This window comes from Nicotiana sylvestris, chromosome 11 (genome assembly GCF_000393655.2).
Source record: "Nicotiana sylvestris chromosome 11, ASM39365v2, whole genome shotgun sequence".
In the NCBI taxonomy this organism is placed as follows: Eukaryota; Viridiplantae; Streptophyta; class Magnoliopsida; order Solanales; family Solanaceae; genus Nicotiana; species Nicotiana sylvestris.
This window is the reverse complement of record NC_091067.1, coordinates 51,574,011-51,595,996: the sequence shown is the minus strand read 5'-3', so window position 1 is coordinate 51,595,996 and position 21,986 is coordinate 51,574,011. Positions and strand designations below refer to the sequence as shown.

At 35.0% G+C, this 21,986-nt stretch overlaps 1 protein-coding gene across 1 annotated transcript; it reads right to left on the bottom strand.

The window, feature by feature from the left end:
* Positions 1-376: 376 nt before the first annotated feature.
* LOC104232390 (replication protein A 32 kDa subunit A-like) lies at positions 377-6,606 on the bottom strand. The gene is made up of 10 exons (XM_009785578.2): positions 6,446-6,606; positions 6,241-6,351; positions 5,570-5,667; positions 5,009-5,050; positions 4,846-4,923; positions 3,298-3,376; positions 3,107-3,190; positions 2,919-2,998; positions 1,019-1,087; positions 377-899 (listed from the first exon to the last, which is right to left on the bottom strand). Exons 1-10 carry the CDS (start codon positions 6,539-6,541, stop codon positions 818-820), a joined length of 819 nt encoding a protein of 272 aa, XP_009783880.1. The 5' UTR covers positions 6,542-6,606; the 3' UTR covers positions 377-817.
* Positions 6,607-21,986: the final 15,380 nt, after the last annotated feature.

Genomic DNA, 21,986 nt, shown 5'->3' with positions numbered 1-21,986 from the left:
AAAAAAACATTTTCGAAAGCAAAGCTTTGAATGGTCTTCAATGTTGGACTTCTACTCTTCAATTTTCTTACATTGCAAGCAAGTGACATAAGAGGAGAAGCAAAAAATACACGGCCCCTTGAAGCATATGTATAAGATGTGAGAAGAAAAGAGAGTGAAAGCAATGGTTGTGAAAACACATTTAACTCCATAACTTTTAGAAACAATAGTTACAAGGACACAAATTTTGAATTTGCTAGTGCTTTTAAAATATGTATAATGTGGACTAGGTCCGATAAAACTTAAAAATATGGATATTTTTTGTTATGGCGTGAAGTCATATGTATTTTCTTGTAATTCTTACATAAAAATTTTGTGCCTGTTGGGTTATCCAGTGTGGCTTTGTAATAGAGGGATCTAATAATTGACCAATGCTCTCAATAAAAGACACGGTTATCGTTTGACTAATGAATGAAGGAAAAAAACATTGAGCTCCCAAAGGGGCTCCAACTGGGTTGCTCCACTACTAGGTCTGCCGAAAGCACCATTGCCATTGTGGAGATTTTGAAAGACGAAAGACCTGTTTACCCCTATCCATGGGTAATTCTTTACATCAAAACAGGAGTGGCAACAGATCAACGAACCCTAACAAATACAACCCAAAAAAATAGCAAAAAACACAAAAACCTTCTCACAGGCTTTAGTTCGTTCAAAGTCGACTCCAACATGAATCTACACTGACAGAAATCAGTTACTAAAACTAGATATATTTGACGAGGGCAAGCTTAACTATAATGCATGATCTTTCCCCTGATTCCCTGAGCATTTAAGCAAAGCTTTAAGCACTTGTTGACTTGTAGTGACATTCATCGATGGTAGAGTAAGCCAGCCCTTCCGATTCAAGAGATGCTATTGCTTCCCTATCAAGATTCAAAAAAGATTAGGTTATAAAGAAGGGACTTGTTACAATCTGCATGCAAATGAAAATGAGGAACAAAATTGTCCTTTATCTTTTTGTTTGATAGATAAAGAGATATACTTGATTTTCTCCAGAGGAACTTTAAGTTGTTGAGCAATTTCATTCCAGTGTATCCCTTTCTCCTGTGAACTGAACATGGATAGATGATAAGATTTTGCATCTAGAGCTAGGAAACATGATCAACTCAAACGAAGATGAATGATGTTCTTCAAAAGACCCCTTCTACAATATTACAGCTTGGTATTAAAAGCAGTTGAGTGCTACATGTTGCAGAATTACTCAGACGCCAACTACATGTTCCACAAAAAGCAAAATTGGTACGAGCCGATTATGTTTTAACTACCATCGAGCAATTCAACTCTAGGAAATGATATCTATCTTGATTTCAAATGAAGCATGGAATCTTGATCTTTTTATTAGTTTGATGGAAGATTCACCATATTTCAATGCATTTCTTCCTTGAGGGCATAATTATTGTGATTCCCTCCACTATACAATATCACTTACTCCTACAAATAGAGAACAGTGTTTTTATTTTTGATATCCATATGAAAACAACATTCGAATCGTCCTTAAATTTTAATTGCTACAAATATGCATGACCAATCAAGCACTGAAAATAACCTCCACAAATGGTTCTCATCAAAGAACATTTTCCAGATAATAGTTTCGGAAAATGTTATATGCACAATCAAATTTATAACCGTGGTGCCTGGTCCAACTTGAGCAAGCCAGCCAGCGACAGATTTTGGCCAAATTATGATGCACGTGAACCCATGGTCTTTCCTCCAAAACAAGTATTTTATGTACATATTTCCTAGAATTGATCTTATTTGTTGGCCCCCATGCTCCAAAATGGTTGAATGGTGCATTTGGTTAAATATTGAGTTTTCTACCCCAAAGGAAGAGGTATCAGTTCCCACTAAATATTCTTTTTTCTTCTTTCTTAGCGGTGCACCCATGTTCTAAAAATCCTAAATCCGTCTCTGGCTTGAGCGCACATTGACTAATTCCATGGGATACTTGCTACCTCCCACAAGCACAACCAAATAGGATTCACTATTTTCAGTAAATATTTGGCTTAAAATGGCAAGTAATGTCAAATCAAATGCCTTCAGCACTTTGAGGCAGTAGTTTCAAAGCTGCTGACCTCTTTTCTACTTTTCCTTTCTTTCAGAACTATCTTTTTCAAAATCAATTGCTCTGAACAAAATATAATTATCCCATAAAGTTTACCAAAATACTCTCAGAGCATCGTCGTCATTGCAAAATATGAACATAGATAAATCATGTTGTGTTCAGTGTCTGCTCAAGAGGATTTAGATTTGGGCTGAACTGTGTATATGCATCTTTGTATACATATGCATGTATGTGTGTATGAATGACAGTATCTTTTCTAGCTTCACAAGTTAATCACAGTAGAGAAGTTACTCAAATCAAGTAAACCTATATTCTTGCGGCTGCCAAATTTGCCTGGAATGTTTGAAAAGCCAACTAGGTGCCATTTAACCCTCAGAAACGAGTGTGACGAAGGATAATGTTACCCCCTTCTCTTCAATTCGAAGTTCCTTGTCTTTTTAAAAGGTCAAACTTGATCAAACTTATTTCTGATAATTCTCTCGTATGCTTTTGAAGAACAAAATGAGAAAAATAACAAAATATAAACAAGTAAGATCAAGAAGAAGCTTCCTGGATTTCAAATGCTGAATAAATCTTTCATCAAATTAGAGTTTTAAGAGAATCTTAATTTTTGGATGAACAGGGCGTCGTTCACTTTGAGATGGAGAGGAAACTCAAACCAAAAAAGTTAGTTTAACTCTTGAAAACTAGACTATGTCATTCGGAAAGCATACGATTCATACTCAATAAAATTTTCTCTTCTGAAATAGTATATCAACCAAAGAGAAGCTATGAGCATCATGAATCACTGATATGATTAACAGCATATTAAACAACTTACAGTGATGACGGCTGTTCCAAATAATCGATCACTGCCTTCTCTATGCCCTTGAGCCCATCGATGCTCAAATGTCCAGACAACTGAAAGAAATAATGGGTGAAGCAGATAATCACACAAAATCATCTGTGCATGATGCATAATAGAATAGCGATCTGGAATCATCATTCACTGCATAGTCCAATACTAACCTGACTGGAACTGAATCCACTTAAAGGGGCACTAACTGCTGCAAGCACATCAGTTTGACCGGGAGCGGAGACAGAGAGACCGCTCTGTATTGGAGAAAAGAGTAAAGTTATTCTACAAGTAGGGCTGTAGAAGGAACAGAAAAGGATGATTTATATCAAACTCTCATTTGCTTTTAGAAGCCAATTTTTACCTGTGGCTTCCTATTGCAGTGATGGACATAGATACATTCAAGGTAGTGTGTAGCAACTTCATTGTAATCAGTAATCGGTCTGAAATATCATTAACGACCAAAATAGTGTGTTTATTGATAAGCTTATAAAAGAATCGCTATATACAATGATGTAAAGTTTTTAGCAATCTTTCTGGCAAGGGGGACAAAGAGTTAGGATAAACCTTTTGTTACAACTTGAAAGGAAGAGAATTTGGGCAAATTTTCACATATCATATTTTGGAGGAAAATAAAAGCTAAAGAAACCAACTTCATTTTACATTAGTTGCACATGCAGCATAAACTAAGTTACTTGGAGATAAAATGCTTGCTTTCGAAAGGTTAAGAGGTGCTATGCATATCTTGAAAACTCAGGGATGCCACGTGAAAACTGGAAAATAACCGGGGAGAATGAAGTCTCACCCTTCATCAACAACTGATTCTAGAGTTCAATTTAATTAAAACTAAGGTCCATAAGGGACAAACAATATAAAATCTCTAAATTACAAGTAATAAGCCAAACTAAAGATTAGTCAAGGATGATCTGTGGAACAAGCAAAGTTCAACCACAAACCACCCGAAGATAATTTCGGCACTCAATATCACTATAGACATCCTAAAAATGATCAAGAAAGAGAAACACAAAGAAAGCTATACATAGGAATTGGAAGTTATACCAATAAACAGATTTGGAAATCAATGTCGAAAACCTCACACCATCTGAAAAGACACTCAAAGGACATTAATTCACAAACAAAGAGTACGCAAGTCCAAGAAAATAGTTTCTATAACAAATAAACACTAAGCTGTCCTGATTCAACTCCATAGCATGTCCCCAGCGTCCAATACTAAATTGTTTGTCTTCTAATATTCTACCTTTCTCTAGGCAAAAACAAAAAGTTGGGAGCGCGAACTTTAATACAGTGTACAACAAGAGGAGGCATGATTGATAAATTATGGATCAGTCTTAAAATGTTTAAGAAAATACCTGGAAAAGCAGATATTACATACTTTAAATGACTAATCATACCAAAGTTTGATAAAGATCATAAAGTTCAATTGACGAAACACCATAAGACATACACTGTAAATCTCTATGGTTCTCAGTGAACACCTCACACTTGAAGGACTGCAAATTTGGCTATGTAAGTTGAAATCAGGTAGTGCTAAAGGGAAAGGTTGTTCCCCCCTCAGAGAGAACACAAATAAATGAACAAAGAGATCATCCTTGGATCAAAACTAACAAGTAGAAGAGGATTATGGATTAGTTTTCCCCCACTAATTGGAGAAAAATCAAGGGTGTGAATATTCTATCAAAAAAGTAGTTCCAATCGTTGAAGACATTATGAGGTCATGATATTGTTTAACTCTTGAGAAGAAAAAGGTATTATCTGTTAGAGATATTAATGACGAACTGCAACATAATTGCAATAACAAGTAAGGAAAATTTGGCCATAGAATAGTTAAGATCGTACAAGTTTAGAGCATTTTTTAAAATAGAACAAGAATAGAAGCATAGACTTCACAAACCTGATAGCAAAAATCACTAGCTGTGTTTTACCCTGAAAACCTTTCAAGTGTCCGTGGACCCGCACATACATCCCATCCCTGCTTAAAGAAATGTAGATTTACAAAGGTAAAAAAGAGAAAACACATCATTGGCTCCCAAATGGTTGATAGAGACGTGACTTACGATACTTCCTCTACTTCCTTGGTATCCACAGCATCATTCACCCTGAAAAAGGGTAAGAGATTAAACCTAGAGCCATCAAGGTAGACAACATCAAGCTTCAAATACTGCATTGAGCTCCCTAATTTTTTTAAGTTTGGTCAAACTTGTTGCATTTCAATTACAGAAAATACAAGTTCACATTAGTTACCAAAAGAGAAAATACAAGTTCACCTTCATTTTATGCACAGGAAGAACTTTTTTTAAGAAGGCACCTCCATTTTTATGTACTGAAAGCAGTATTAGGAATAAAAGCACCCAAACCAATCGATAGGAAAATGACTAATAACACAGTAAAGATCCTGTATCACCATCTTAAATACTTCAATTGTTCAAGAAACACAGCCAAAATGTGAAAGTTACTTACAAGAAGTAAGTTTTAATTTAAGTGCTCTTGCAGCAATGGATCCCCTTAGGATGACCATTGTTTGCCCCCTAACAGCATGTAGATCATATATGTATTTTTATGTCTTTATATAAGTGAGAAAATGTAATGTCAAGAAAAAGAAAAGCAAGAAAATTTACCATCTAGTGCATTCAATGCGACCAGTGCCATCATCAATTGTAAAAGTCACATCTGTCACTCTCTCGGATTTTTTAAATGCCAATCCGACCAATCTCACCTAAACCAAAAAGTTGGGTAAAATTTCACAGACAACCCCCAAAATATCTTTTCTAGTGGAAGGAATAAATATGCAATATTTACACAACACTGGAAATGGCACCTTAGCACACAGCACCACCGAAAGAGTAGCTTAACCCAACAATTGCCCTTTGAATTGACTCAATTTTAACCCACAAAAACTACAAACCAAAAATTAAGTGGAAATTTCCACAGGTATACCTGGATTTACTGAATAACAATATTGACCCTCAAAAATTCTAAACAGAAGAATCAAGTAATCCAAAATATTACCTCCTCCCAATTCATATGACACTATTAATATGAACAGTCAAAGTGGCTTTTTCTTGAATCCTTGTAATCACAAACAATTGTGATTTGAAAATACTTTTCATTTCGTTTCCAGTTATGTGAATTCCCATTTTTTCTAGAAAATAAGTTGCGACATGGATACCCCAATTAAGACCAAAATTTAAATGTTTTAACCCTTGTGCTCTTTTAGAACGGACCGAGTACCCAAAAAAATGAACAAATTCTTGACTTCAAAAAGAAAAAAAAATAAAACAACACTTACATTATTGACATCGACACCATCAATAACAAAGTTAGATTTCTCATCACTTGATTGTATTGCTTGGCTTATCTGTTTCACTGTTAGCGGAAGCAGAGGTGGGTTATCACGACTCTGTCCAAAAAAATAAAAAGAATCTTGTCATGTGCGAGAAAAATACATCAGAAAAGGAAAAGGTTTATTGGGTTTGGCAGTAGAGATTCATTACCTTAGCGGAAGTGCGTGAAGGATCGGAGCCTTGAGTTGATTGAGAAGGCATAAAACCTCCGCCAGAAAATGAGTCCAATTGACTGCCTCCGAACATTTTTTCGATTCTTTCTTTACTTTACTCTCTCAAAAAGGGAAATAGATTAAGTTGGGTGTTTTGTTGACAGAGGAATTTATTCTATATTGTAACCCTATAAAAATGTTGAAGAATTTTCCCGCCATTTTTTGCAACTTTTCCCGCTAATAAACCGAAGGGGTTTGCATAACATGTATTCTCTTTTTATAAATTATTTAAACGGTACCCACTTAGTAGTAAATTAATAATATTCAAACAAAAAAAAAACTAAGGAACATTATAAAAGTTGCGTCCAATATAGATCGTGTGATTTGCTACCATAATTTCTAGTTTTTCAATGCAGTAGCTTTATTCAAAAATCCAAAACTTGTTGTTGATCATCAAAAACACTTCAGATTTAATTTACAGATGTAGTGTGAGTATTATTTATGTATTTATTTATCAATATTTCTGTAGTTGATCGAGCTTTCATCAAGCACTTTAGATTTTGCATTATTTTTGTGGTTGATCGAGCTTTATATTATAATTAATTAGAATCAGATTCTTTTTTTTGAAGTTTAACAATTTTAAAAAAAAAAAACTTCACGAAAAAAATAAAATTTAGTAACTTTATGTTACTTAAAATTAGTTAGAAATCATATTTAGTTGTCTGATATTTGAAACTTTAGATTTTATAACTTGTAGAGCCTCAAATATTTTGAAAGCTTAAGATTTCATAATAAAATCAGCTTCAACAAACAACCAATTGTTTCCAGAAAAATTTCAAATGAATGAGTCTGAAGTTCTAAAATTTTAGAAGCTAACTTTAGCCATTTTAGTCTGACATAAACTAGTTTTGTTTTACTTACAATTGGTTAGAAATCATATTTAGTTGTCTAAAATTTGAAACTTCAGATTTCATAACTTACAGAATCTCAAAACATCTTGAAAACTTCAAATTTAATAATTAAAATCGTGTGAAATTTTAAAAAAATTTGAAGAAGTAACAATCACTTTTTCAATGAGTCTGAAGTTTCAAATTAGAAACTAACTGCATCGTTTTTTATCTGAAGTGAAAAACACTTCAAATATGATATCTTTTTTGTGTTTTACTATAATGATTTGATCGGTCGTTTTGAGTACTAGCTTCACTTTCTGTATTTCAAAAAATTTCATAGCTTTTTTTGATTATTTATCACTTGCGTGCATGGTCCGTGCCTATCTTCGAAAAATTCAAATGTGAATTTTTAACGAAAAGGGTGATTTTTTACTTTGAAAATTGCTAGAATTGACCACAGTCAATGTTTTTGGTTAACAACCTTGGATCGGTGTTTTGATGATTCATGTAGGTTTGCATGATGATTTTTGACCTGTACGCATGTTTGGTTGGGTCCTCGGGTGACCCGAAGTCGTTTTGGCGCTTTATGTGAAAAGTTAGAAAAATTGAGAACTTTGAAAAATCTTGAGTTTTGATGATTGATTATTGATTTTAAATGTTATTTTGATGATTGAGCTTGCGAGCGAGTTTGTATGGTGTTATTACACTTGTGTGAATGTACTAATTGGAGTCTGAGGGACTCGGGTAAGTTTCAGGTAGGGTGCAAACTGATTTTGCATAACTGTTAGGTTGCTAGTGTTGTTGATCTGCAAATCTCGCATTTGAGAGATTCTGATCGCAAATGCGAGTCTCGCATTTGCGATGCTGGAGGGGACTGGGGAGCTTCGCATTTGTGATGAGAGGTGGATTTCGCAATTGCTGTCTATTAGTTGCATTTGCGACCTTGGAGAAATTAGGACAGCTTCACTTTTGTGAAGCCAATTCTGCATTTGCGATTGGTCCCATGTTCGCATTTGCGACAACAAAAGAGCTGAGGCATGGGGTTTGCAATTGCGATACCTGCGGCTAGGTAAAATATGGAGATTTCAGGACTTAGCTCATTTTACACTAATTTTAGACCTAGACTCAATAGAGGCGATTTTTAGAGAGCAATTTCTTCTCAGCTTCATAGGTTAGTAACTTTAACTTATTTTCATGAATTTTCACTTTTAAATATGAGATTTCATATATTAGAAATTAGGGTTTGAGTAGAAATTAGAGATTTTATAAAATTGAGATTTATATCTCAAATTGAGGTCGGATTTCGAAACAAATTACATATTCGGACTCGGGATGAATGGGTTTGATCTTAATTTTAAATTTTGACTACGTGGACTTGGGTTACCTTTTAAATTATATTAAAGAACCTTTACCATTCATGGGTAATCTTTAAAGTTTGTTTTGACTTGTTTGAACAATAATTGACTAAATTCGGGTGGTTTAGATACTTGTTCCAAAGGAAAAGTCGTGTTGAATTGTTGATTTTGTTCCGGAAAGAAGTAAGTATCTTGCCTAGCTTTGCTGAGGAAATTTTCCTAATAAATGATATTATTTGCGACATGCGACGGTGATACATATACGAGGTAACGAGCGTATATGCATGTGCTAGTTTTTCATACTCGGGGAGGGGGAATTATATGCTTCTTCGTGCTTTGTTGAACTTGGTGATCCCTTGAATTATGCTTCACTTAATTTTGTGACTGGTGAATTTAATTAACTGTGTTAGAAATCATGTTAGAATGTATGGCATCTTAAAAGGATTTAATATGTTGTTTTGAGATTGTTTACGCATTTAACTTGTCCGTAGTATCATGAACACACATCTATACATGTTATTGTCATATTACTTGAGCTTATTTATCTGTAGTAAGAGATGATGATTAGGGCCTTAGGACAATGTTTGGCACGGTGGGTATTTTCGTGCGGTTGATATGATGTTGGCATAAAAAGTATTTTCGTGCGGCTTGAAACAAGATTGGCCTTTTGGTTGTTTCCGTACAAAAAGAAAGGAAGTTGTTATTATTACTCATTTGTTAGACATATACATGCGCTCTATCTTGGTTCTCATCTATGTCTTTTGTTTTGTATGTTACTTTCACACTTGTGTTTTTTTATGTAGTTTGCCTCTATGTTTCCTATTTTGTCTGTTACTATTGTCGCGCCCCCTTTTCCCTCGCGGGGTCCGGGTTTCGACATTCATGGGGGAACAACTCGTTTTCTTTTGGGAATTGGGTATTTGAAGAGTCGCCACCTAACAGATTAAGGTGCGTTTGGGCACCTAGAGCGATTAACTCATGTGACTAGTTTGCATTACCAGAGATTAGGGTAAGGGCTTGAAACAACCTTGAGGGGAAGGTGTTAGGCACCCCTCGCGGTCCACAACGATTGGTCCCGACCGAACTTAAACTATGAGAATTAGTCAATTAATAAGTAGCATGTATTTGCAAATAACGTAGTTTTCCCCATCTAAATGCATATATGATCAAGGAAGTTCAGATAATGAGGGTAAAAGGGGTTTGGACAGCTTACACACGTATATATAAAGAAAAGGGAAGTTTAGATAATTTAAACATATATTGAAATTAGGAAAGGGGAGTCCTAAGTTGATTAGCCTACAGGATCAATCTATGAAATGCCCCGGTAATCCTCCTCAACTAGAGGGGCTACACGTGACATTAGCGCACATGTCATCATATCCTTTACTACCCATTACCCTCCTCTTAATGGTTATATAAGCGAGTTTGATTAACGACCTCTAAGCGTGCTACTACCTGTCCCTTCCTTGTGGTCCTGGAGGAGCTTAGGACCTCTAAATCGGGGCAGTTCTAAACAAACCTAAGGTATTTAAAAGGCAAAAATCTAGGCGACAAACAAAATAACATATAGGACAAGCAAATCGGGAAAAGGCAGTTAAAAGGCTCATGTTTACCTCCGCATGTATATAGGCAAATAGATAGCACGTCTCAAACAACTGATTTTGAAGAAGTTCAAAAAGCCTAGGAATATGATATCTAGATGAATGTTACAGATACAGGATATGCAACGTTTGTTTTAAGGGAAGTGGCAGAATCCTAACCAGTTGCCTACTAGTTTTATAGCCTGTTAAGCCTAGATAATTTCACACATAAACATGACTGGATTTCACAGTAATTTAATGGCCTAAGGCTTGCCTAGGCGTGTGTCTATATGCAGTCATAATCTAGGAATTAATTAAGCAACTTGAAGTTAGTTAATCCTATAGGCATGCTGATCTAAGTGACAATGACTGATTTTAGGCATGTTGACAGTAGGACGTGATATCTATGTGTTTGGACTATTTTTAAACCCTTTTGTAGACAGCTATTGATTTGATCTAAATAAACATGGTTCAAACAGATGCAACTAGAGTTCCTAGAAAATATGGTATCTAATCCATACAGGAGATGACTACTTTTATTAAGGCGGGATTATTAACTTAATAGCAGGATCTCTAAGTGAAAATACTAATGCAAAATCAAAGCTGGAATAGAGATATATGACATGCAATATGCTGAAGCAATAAACGTGAATACCCTAAGAACGGGATGTTTAGTGTGCATGTTTAACATTGTTTGAATGCAAATAGACATACCAGTCCTAGAACATGATTTTTAGTGTAGATTTGCGTAATGTAAAGCCTAAAAACATGATTTCTACCCAGCATTACCCCACAATACCATACAACTACCCTCCCGTTTCACTAGTTACCCCAATATATGTTTACAAATAATTATTACAAACCAGGATTGAATAAATTACATAAATTCAATAGAAATTAAGCTGTAGGGAGCCTGATGCAGGCCCAAAGCAAACCTGGGGTACCATGCCTTCAATAGTCTCAAATAATGTTGTATTCTGGGCCGGGTCCGGGGCCTAAATGGGCCAAACGGGCCGGGCCAAATGGGCATGGGCTTGGCGGTCCCGGGCTTCGTGGGCTCAACGGGTGGAACCAGCCCGTGACGGGCCTAAGCCCATATGGTCCTGGGCTAAACGGGTCGGGCTCGTAGGCTTAGCGAGCCTAACGGGCTTTTTAATTTCCGGGCTTTTTTTTAAATTTTTTTTTGTTTAAGGCAATTTCTTGTAAACCATATCATGGCTATATAAATAATATGTATGTAATATATATGTAGAAATCTAATTATTAAAGTGCTTGACGAAAAAGTAAAATAACAAAACAATAGTAAAACTAAATTGCCATGCATAATAAATTAATAAGAAAGTACAACATGAAGCATAAATACGTCTAATAATTTTAAAATAACACAAATTGTTGAAATATCTTAAAGACGAATTTGCGGATAAATACCATCAACACAATACGTTATATGCCTCCTTAAAATGCCTGTGGTACACCCTGAACGAAAATTTAAGACTCTTCCACAGTTCTTGCATTTTAATATTTGACCTTTTTCATTTTCTTCAAGCACTTCATAGTAGTGCGAAACAAATAAGCGCACTTTTTCATAACGAGGCATGATGTAACTTGAAAATTAAGATTGAGACTTGAAGTCTTGAAAATTGGAGATTGAGAGAAATTTAGATTGAGAAATGAGTATTGAGTATTGAAATGAAGAAGAGGGAGGGGGGCATTTATAGTGTTAGAGAAGGTTAGTTTTGTAAATTGAAAAAAAACGGCTATTTGTGCAATATGGCCGTTGGTGGTCATTAGGGGTGGGGCCCTCATTTTGAATTTTGAAAAATCTTGTTTTGTAGTATATATAGTATACTAGTATAGTATATAATATATATATATATATATATATATATATATATATATATATAGTATACTGGTATAATAGTATATATTGTATGTTATGTATATATATTACCTTATATATTTTCTTGTAGTATATATTGTATGTTATGTATATATATTACCTTATATATTTTCTTGTAGTATATATTGTATGTTATGTATATATATTACCTTATATATTTTCTTGTAGTATATATTGTATGTTATGTATATATATTACCTTATATATTTTCTTGTAGTATATATTGTATGTTATGTATATATATTACCTTATATATTTTCTTGTAGTATATATTGTATGTTATGTATATATATTACCTTATATATTTTCTTGTAGTATATATTGTATGTTATGTATATATATTATAGCTTATAAATAATTGCAAGTTAAAGACAAAAAAATATTGCAAAAAGATATTCAAGGGCATGTCTTATAATTTTTATTACCAAAAATGGTATATCTTTCTTAGTCTTCCTCCCCCAATGGAATGACCACAACAAGGTACTAATACCACCATTAAAAGGGAAAAAAACTAAAAGAAGATATGCCAAAAAGTACAAGGTACACCATAATCTACATTGTATCTCTAACAAATTTTATAAATCCTTCAAGGTTCGGAGGAGGTTGCGTTGGTGGTGGTGGAAAAGAAGCTTGTTCATCACCACTTCCGGGCGAAGCAGCATCCTCCGCAAGTTCTGCCATCATTTCTTCATAAGCTTCATCTACCGCCGGTTGTGATTCCACAATTCCAAAGTTTCTTCTTTTCGAGCGGATCCAATCTTTGAACAGTACAGATTTTTCCAAGCTCTCCCTCATTGACGCTCTATGATCACCTATTTGAAGTCTTGCTTGACTGAAAGCGCTTTCTGATGCAAGTATGCAACAATTGAAGCTTGAATAGATAAAATATCCCGAGCCATCCTTGCAAGAACCGGAAAATATTTTTCCCTTGCTTTCCACCATTCCAAAAGATCAAAAGTGCCGTCTGGATTCTCCTTTTCAAGTCCCTGCGACAAATAAACTTGAAGCTCATTTAGATGTGAAGTTTCATCATAATTATCACCTTGAGAACCCCTGAACTCCGTCCAAGATTTAAGTGCTTTTAAGCCCGCAGCTCTTTTAGACGATTGTGAACTAGACGAAGTAGGGGTTGGAACATTTGGCCTAGCATGCTCTAAACTTTCGTACATATAATTTCATCTAGTCGGGCAAGCTTTAGGAACCTTTCTTTCTCTAAGGCCATATTCATCACATTTTTTAAAATATTCTCTTAGTCTACTTCTACGGTTTGAATAAAAAAGCCAATTAAGAGTCATCCTAACCTTTTCAATTTCTAAATTTAAAATTCGCATACCATCACCGACAATTAAATGATAAATATGACAAATACATTTAACATGAAATATATTCCTAAATGCGGGATTTAGTGTTGTTGTAAGTATGCCTATAGCACTAGTGTTACTAGAAGCATTATCCATAGAAATTGCCATTATTTTATCTCTAAAGCAAAAATATCTACAAATATCTGCAACAGTGTTAGCTATAAACTTACCTGTGTGACATGAATTAATTATTCTATACGCAATAATGCGTTTTTGCATTGTCCACTCCTCATCTATCCAATGACTTGTAACAGTTAGATAATCACAATCATTACCACTTCTACCAATATCAGTAGTAATAGAAATCCGATTACTTATATGAGTAAATAAATACCGCAAATATTGTTCATATTCATGTTTATATTTATAAATATCGCTCTTAACTGTTGCGCGAGGCCAACCTTTATAAGTAGGATTAAAAACTCTTCTAATATAATGCACCCAATTAGGATTAGAGGGAAAAGAATAGGGTAAGCACATAACGGTAACCATCTTTGCTAATTCTTCACGATCTCTATTTGGATCGTAATATAAAATACCTCCGGTCACAGTGTTAATTCCTGGTTGAACTAGATTTGAACCTGTACTAGGGTTAACATCAGAATCTACATGTGTTCCCTCTAGCTGCGCTTTCATTTGTAAATATCTAGCTTTATCTCTAGGGTGTGTTTTTATGTGCCTAGTCAAACTACCCGTGCCGCTACGGTCTCCAGTATATTTATGCGCCAGTAATTTCCCACATGTTTTACACTTAGCCTTATTTTGTTCTCTTACTTGAGTAAAAAAATTCCAAACTAATGATGTTTCTAGGCGTTTAGGAGGTTGTCTATTAAAACTAGGGGTTTCTACAGGTGGGTCGGGCGGTACATCAGTTGGGTTATTAAAAGGACTAGTAGGTGTATCATCTAAATCCGGTTGGGTTTCATCTTCATCCTCATTTTCAAAGATAGTTTCATTAGGATAAAGAGCATTCATAGTTTCATCATCTAAATTTTCACCTGGTGCAACATTATGGCAAAATTGACTATCGGAAAATTGAAAACAGGGGTTATCACTATCAAGAATAATAGGAGCAGCAGGACGTCTACCAGGTCTGGGGCGGGGAGCCGGGGGAAGGGTAGTAGGTTGGTCACTACTTTCACCAATTTTAGCTTTACCCTTACCACCAAAAATATTTTTCAAAGAAAATGCCATATTAATTATAATTATACTAAATAAAACTAACAAAACTATAATATTAAAACTTAAGAGTTGGAACGCGTTTACCGAATTGCCGAACAACTTCTTGAAAATTGAAAATCGTTGAAGACTTGAATACTTCAATTCACCAACTTCACAATTTTTCACGAAATTTCAACAATAAAATAAGCAATTATAGTAGAGAGATTGATGAATTGGTGAGTAAAAATGAAAGAATGAGGGGGTATTTATAGTTGAGAATTGGGAAAAAATATAATTATATAAAGTTTGGAGGCCAAATGGCTATTTTTTAAACTTCCAAATAGTCAAAATTGCAGCCCAACAGCTATAATTTTAATTTTTGACCGTTGCTACTTTTTTTTTAAAAAAAAAAAGTAGTCGTTAGGCCCGGTAAGACCAGCCCAGGCCCGCCAACCGGCCCCGAGCTTAGCGGTCCCGGGCTCGTGGACTTTTTTATCATACCCGGCCCGCCACAGGCTTTTTGCACCATTAGGGACCGGCCCACCAGGACCGTTTAGCCCGTTAGGACTGCGGGCCCGGTCTGATTCCGATCCCAGACCGGCCCACCGTACAATATTGAGACTCTCAAATGCCCAAGATTTCATTGCCACATTTGTGTCCAAGTGTGTCAGAGTTCCCTCAAGGATCCTAGGTAGTGCTCACACCCAAGCTTTCTCAAATAAAGACTGATTATATGCAGTGTGGAAGAACCAGCCCTGATATGCCAGAGTAAGTACATACCAGAGAGGCGAGACTTAATAACCTAAGAGTAAGTGAGAGTGCTTGACATAATTTTGAAAAGGTTTTGGTAAACAGTATAAAGAGGACTCTTAGGAGTGAGAGATTTTCTGAAAACCAGAACTAGTTTGATGGTAAAACAACTTGAGAAAAGTATGAAAACACTTTGAAATCATAACATAAATCATAGAACAACCAGATTCAGAAACACTTGGCAAACAGATTCCACACAGGGAGAGAGGGGTTGAGGACACATAGAATATACCTTGGTGTATAGTGGAGCACATAAGCAACTAGTTGCACAAAATTCTCAAGAGTTTGTAGAATTAATAAGTTAGTTACAAGGGTAGGTGATTGAGACATAGAGCAGAGATTACAGCAAAGACATGTTGAGAACACATAAACCTTGGACATGACCAAACACACAAATAGAGTTGCCTTGAGAGACTAGATGACTTAGCATGATCTCATTAGTAAAGCAGAGTAGGCAAGGACTTAAATGAACAGGCTAAGCAAACATCACACAAGCACTCATAGTTTAGAGATGATAATCACATATAGAACAAAACAGGGTGAGGCATGCTAGATGAAGTAGTAGACAGGTCATTAGACATACTAATCACAGATTGAACAAAACAAGGTTCAGACATGCTTGGTGAAACAGTAAATAGGCAATGTAGTTTGGACATGCTAATGAGCAAACAAGATTGAGATATGCTAGGTAAAGCAGCAGACATGCAATTATCACATATTGAACAAGACGGGATTGGGCATGTTAAACAAAGCAGTAAATAAGAATAAGAATATAACTCACAATTGATGAACTAGGGCACATAAGGTTTAGATTTCAAAAATTAATCAGGGGCATACCAGCTAGGAAGAAGAATACAAAATGTAGAGCAAAGGTTGTGTAATGGTTAGCCTGGCTTTCAGCCGGCTAGGCCAAGGAATATCACAAGTAACAGAGAAGAACAGAGAGAGCTTTTAGAGCGTAAGTGCAGTGGTGAACTAATGTTTGTGTCCAGAAGTGAGAATAAAGGAGAGTATATATAGTAGTTAGGAATTAAACAGAATAAGGTAAAAGATCAATTGTTCAGCAATTAGGAAGATTTACAGAATCAATCATGCATAAAATCAATAAGGTCTCCCCTAATTAAGGGGTAATCAACCAACGGTAAAAGGCAGGACATTATTTAAGGAAAGAAAATCGAGTAAAACTTAAGCATGTAATGGGCAATTAGGGGTAAATAACAGGGGTTTAATTAAGAAAATCATTTTAAGGAATCTGTAAGTATCATAGTTGATTCTAATAAGGTAAGAAAAATAATTAGAAGGTGTAAAAATAGGGAAATAATCAAAATCAACACATAGGTCTTAATAGAGCAAATCAGTGAGTCAAATTCAAACAAATTATACTGATTTAAGGGAGAATAATATAGGTTTCCATGAATAAACAAGTAGGCCAAGTATAAACACATAGAATCAGTCGAGAATCGAATCATAAACTCTAATAGAAACATATTAGGGTAAAGATTGCAAGATATAGAATTAAGCTAAAGGAAAATCATAAGAATCAAAACATAGAACAAAAACGGTGCACGAGTAATACGGTCAAACTCAGAATCAAAGCAAAAAATATCAAAAAATGGGGTTTCAGCATAAACTAGTTAGGGTTGAGGCAAACTCAACATAAACGGTCAAAAGCACATAAGAATAAAGGATCAAACATCCAAAGTCAGAAAATGTTCTGGAGAAAAGGATTTTCAGGAAACTCTAATTTAAGAAAAATGGAAATCCACTCGTAAAACCAGAAGATTTTCATTAAAAATAAGTGAAATAAGTTCAATCCATCTCAGATCTATACAGATCTGAGAAGTTCAAATAACGAAATTAGGGTTTTAAGAAATAATACAGAGATGGAGACATAAGCTTAGAACTCCATAAGTTCAAGATAAAAATAAGAAATTCTTACTCGAAATCGAACCGGAATGGCCTGAAACAGGCGAGAAAGAACCAAAGGCGTAAGCGGACTAACCCTGGTCCCTTGAGGACCTTAGAGACGGAAATACCCAGCATAGTAGACACCATTAGAGGCCTGGGGTGGTGAGAAACCACCATGGATGGCGGTGGATGAGTGACGGCGAGGGTGAGTTAGGGTTAAGATTAGAGAGCATTTGAGATAAGGAGAAGTGGTTGATAACGGGTGAGAGGAGAGAAATGAGAGGGTGTAAGGGGGTCATTAGGGTTTAATTATGGTAGGAAGGTTGTGGGTCGTTGATAAAAAATGATCAACGACCAGGATCCAACAAGAACTGGGTTGGGTAGGCAAGGGGTTTGGACTTAGGGTCTTTTGGGCTGACTTATAAGGGTATTTGGGCTGGTAGATTTTAGGTTAAAATTGAAATAAAAGAGGCTATTTGTTAAATACCCTAAACAATTGATTAAAATAATTTTTAAAATAACTACTAATTATAAAAAATGAACTTCATGCATAGAAATGTTTTAAATATAGTTATTTAGTATTTAATAATACAAAGGACTCTTTTTTGGTAAAGTAATAAAAAAAATATACGCATGGGCTATAATTGCAAAGTTATTCAATTATAGCCAAAAGGTGCCAAATTGGCTATTTATGAAATAGTTTGGACTCAATAAGACCATAATAGTAATATTTAATCAAGACATGTTCTAAATTCATTTGTGATGCAATTTTACAATTATTTATTAAAGGTAAAATACTAAGCAAATTAATTTAACAAATGCAGAAATTGTGGAAAAATACCAACTGTTGCTAATGCATGATTTTAAAGATATATATGCATTTTAAAACAAGTATAGGAAAAAATTGGGTATCAACAACTATCATAGCTTTGTTCCTAGCTTATATGTTATCGTTTACATCTAAGCTTTTACTTGAGTTACTACTGCTACATGTCCTTACCTAATTCATGTCTTTACTTGTTACTAGTCTTTATATGTTACATGCACTTAATTGTTACGTGCTTTACTTATTAGATGCTTTAACCCATTATGTGTCTTCGTTTACTACGTGCATTCCCTTACTATATGCCTTTACTTGCTACATGTCTCTACTTTACATAATTTCACTTATTAAATGCTTATATTTGATACCTATTTGACTTATCTTTTCCTTATATACTGTTGTTACCGTTCAAAGAATGTATCTGGTTTGGAGTAAAGATTCTGATATTTGTTTTTCCTGGTTATAGATATATGCAATGATTCTGTTGATTTTCACTTTGTGTCATGATAACATGATACATTTGATCCTCTCTCTAAGCAATTCACAATGGAACTAAGCAAATACATTCCTCTTGCTTGTGCTTTCCTTTCAAGTTTAAAATATTTTTTCTCATAAAACCTTGAATTTTAGAGATGAGGTTATTGAATAAGTGATTTAATATTCTTATGATATTTTATAGAATATACGAGTATAATAAGGTGAAAATTGAATAAATAAATTAATTGATTGTTACACCCCCATGTTTTCGTACATGAGAGTACGTTGTAAGTCAATTGATGCATGCTTAGAAACGAGATCGTCTTTGAAGGTACATAAAGTAATTTAATCATGTTACCTTAGATGTTACAAATCGTTAAGATAATGGCTAGCAAGTACCAAGAGGGTTGAAAGTCTTAGAAACTAAACAAATTGAAGAAAATAAGTTTCGTCGAATGTCGACAAATTGGGCATATAATAACATGTATTTTGGGGTGATACTAGGGTGCTTAACATGACAAGGTAGTTATGTTATAAGTTATTTTAGTCGTATGATAGTCGTGTATTATGTGGTGAAGTCAAGCGAGTTGTGGAACAAAAGTTGGCAAAGGTCATCACAAGTTAGATTCATAAATGTGCTGAAAATTAGGTCAAATTTGCTAAGATTTTCTCCCAATGTACTTGAAATTATGGGATGATCCACCTACCCAATTGAATATCTATGAGTATAGTTTCTATCGCATTCAACCGTTCATCGATACGATATCTGAGTAGAGAGATATTCATGTTTTCGTGATACTGCACAAGCAGCTCTCAATGGGACCCACTTAAGCATTGGATGACACTTGAACATTTTAAAGGGGTTGGACGGCTCATTTTTGGTCGTTTTTGAGAAAGCACAGTTCCTAAACTCTCTCAACACTTTCCTAACAGTTCTCCAAGGTTCCAAGTTGAATCCAAGGTGGTTTTACCTAAACCTAGCCTCAAAAGTTAACCTAAGTGAAGAAGAGAGTCTCTATGGTGTTGTGATGTATTTAAGGGTGCTTGTAAGCTAAGGGAAGCTTTGATACGAGTTTGTTTACATTATTTAAGGTATGTATAACACCCTATTTCTTGGGATTAAGCTTATCTATATGTTGGTTAAGTTATTTGGATGAAGAATTACAAGATAGAACTTGAAGTTGTATAAGAAGTAGTTGTCTCTTACTGGACTGGAGTTGTGTATATGACTTTATATGGCTGAAAACAATGGGGAATAGCTTGGTTATAATGTTCTTATTGTTATTATATCGAATATGTTGATGATGTTATAAATAGGAGAAAAAACAGTCACACAATACCTAGAAGTTGTCCATGTTATTGTGATATCTTCTTGGATGGTTTGATATTACTTTTATGATAGATATAAGGTTGGAATGTCATATCAATATATATATGTTTATATGCTGGACCCGTTTATGGTGTTGTAAGTGTTACACACCGTACTTTTCTACATTGGATTTGTCATAGATAATTGACATAAGTTCAATGACAAGAGTATTTTCGAGGTTATAAGTGCTTATGATATTTATAATAAGTGATAGGTAAAGTCGTGAAGATGAGAGGGTAAACGAGTTGACGAAAATGAGGTTGGTCGAAATTTGACATTTGGAGATGAAATATGGTTCAAGCTATAATATACCGTATTTATGGACTAGTAATATACCACATGACTATGATAGTAAAGATGTACTAAGTGTGTTAAAAGTAAGTAGTATTTTAAGTAATTTGAGATAATTCTTAATTATTTAGATAATTGGTTAATTATTGATTAGTGGGAGATTGAAAAATTAATTAAAGAATTTGTGGATAAGCTTAATTAAGTTATTGGATAAGCTTAATAAGCCAAAAACGTGACAGCAACTCAAAGCCAATTTACTGACTCTTTACTTGCATTGTTAGGTGGCATTTTAAGAGATATTTGGTGGCTAAAGTAAGCCTTATTAAGTGGGGACCACATCCATATATAAGCATCTCAAATTTAAGAGTCATGAATAAAGTAACGTGAGTCATTCTATTATGCATCTGCATATATCACACAAGCAACAAAGATCTTTTACAATTCAAAGCAACGTGAGATTTTGCAATTCTAAGGGAGTACGGTGCAACCTTTCTCAAGAATATCATACGGATTTTCCCCTACTTTGATCCACCGTTATATGTTTTTCGCACAAGACATGTGCTAGAGGGATTGTCAGGAGAATCGGCTCAGGTATGTTAAAGCTATCCCTTCTTTCTTTTGGCATGATCCAAGTAACGATACATAAACATAATGCTATTTCATAAGTGTTTCTACTCTTAGCAGTTAAGGATGTCTATGTTATTCATTTTTGTAAAGTGATATTCAAGCATGTCTAAGTATGTATCTAGTTCCTTATTGAGGTATTTGATAAAGATGCTAATGTTGATAGTGGTATTATATGCATCATTATTTACCATCGAGCTACGGCTGGTCGGACAGTCATGCATTCACCACCGATCTACGGCCGGTTGGGCAGTTATACATTTACCATTGAGCTACGGTCGGTCGGGCAACCATGCATTTACTACCGCGCTACGACTGGTTGGGTAGTTATACATTTACCACCGAGCTACAACCGGTCAGGCAGTCATGCATTTACCACCGTGCTACAGCCGGTTGGGCAGTTATACATTTACCACCGAGCTATGACCGGTCGGGCAGTCATGCATTTACCACAGCACTACGGCCGGTCAGGCAGTTACTACTGATCAGTTGGGCAGTCATGCATTATACGATATGGATAATAGTCTCAAAGGGAAGCATTATATATATTTAAGCATAATAAGTATGATATACGGTGGCACTTCAGAGATTTAGGTTGATTCTTATACGTCTTTAATTAATATTGACTTATTGTTATGTTTCAGTTCTGCCTTACATACTCAGTACATTATTCATACTGACGTTCTTTTTGTAGGGACGCTGCATTCATGCCTGCACGTATAGATAATCATTTTGATGAGCTGTCATAGTAGACGGGATTGGCATTCAGCGAATGATCAGTAAGACCACCTCATTCGGAGTGCAGCCAAGTCTATGAGTCATCGTGTCAGAGTTTTGCTATAGACTTATGGGTAGTCTGGTACCCTGTCCCATTTGATATCAAATAATCTAGAGGCTTTGTAGATAGAGGTTCATTTTGTATAGTATGTCAGAGGCCTTGAAGGCCCATATGTATTCATGTTTTACGAAAAATGGCTCAGTGATACAATA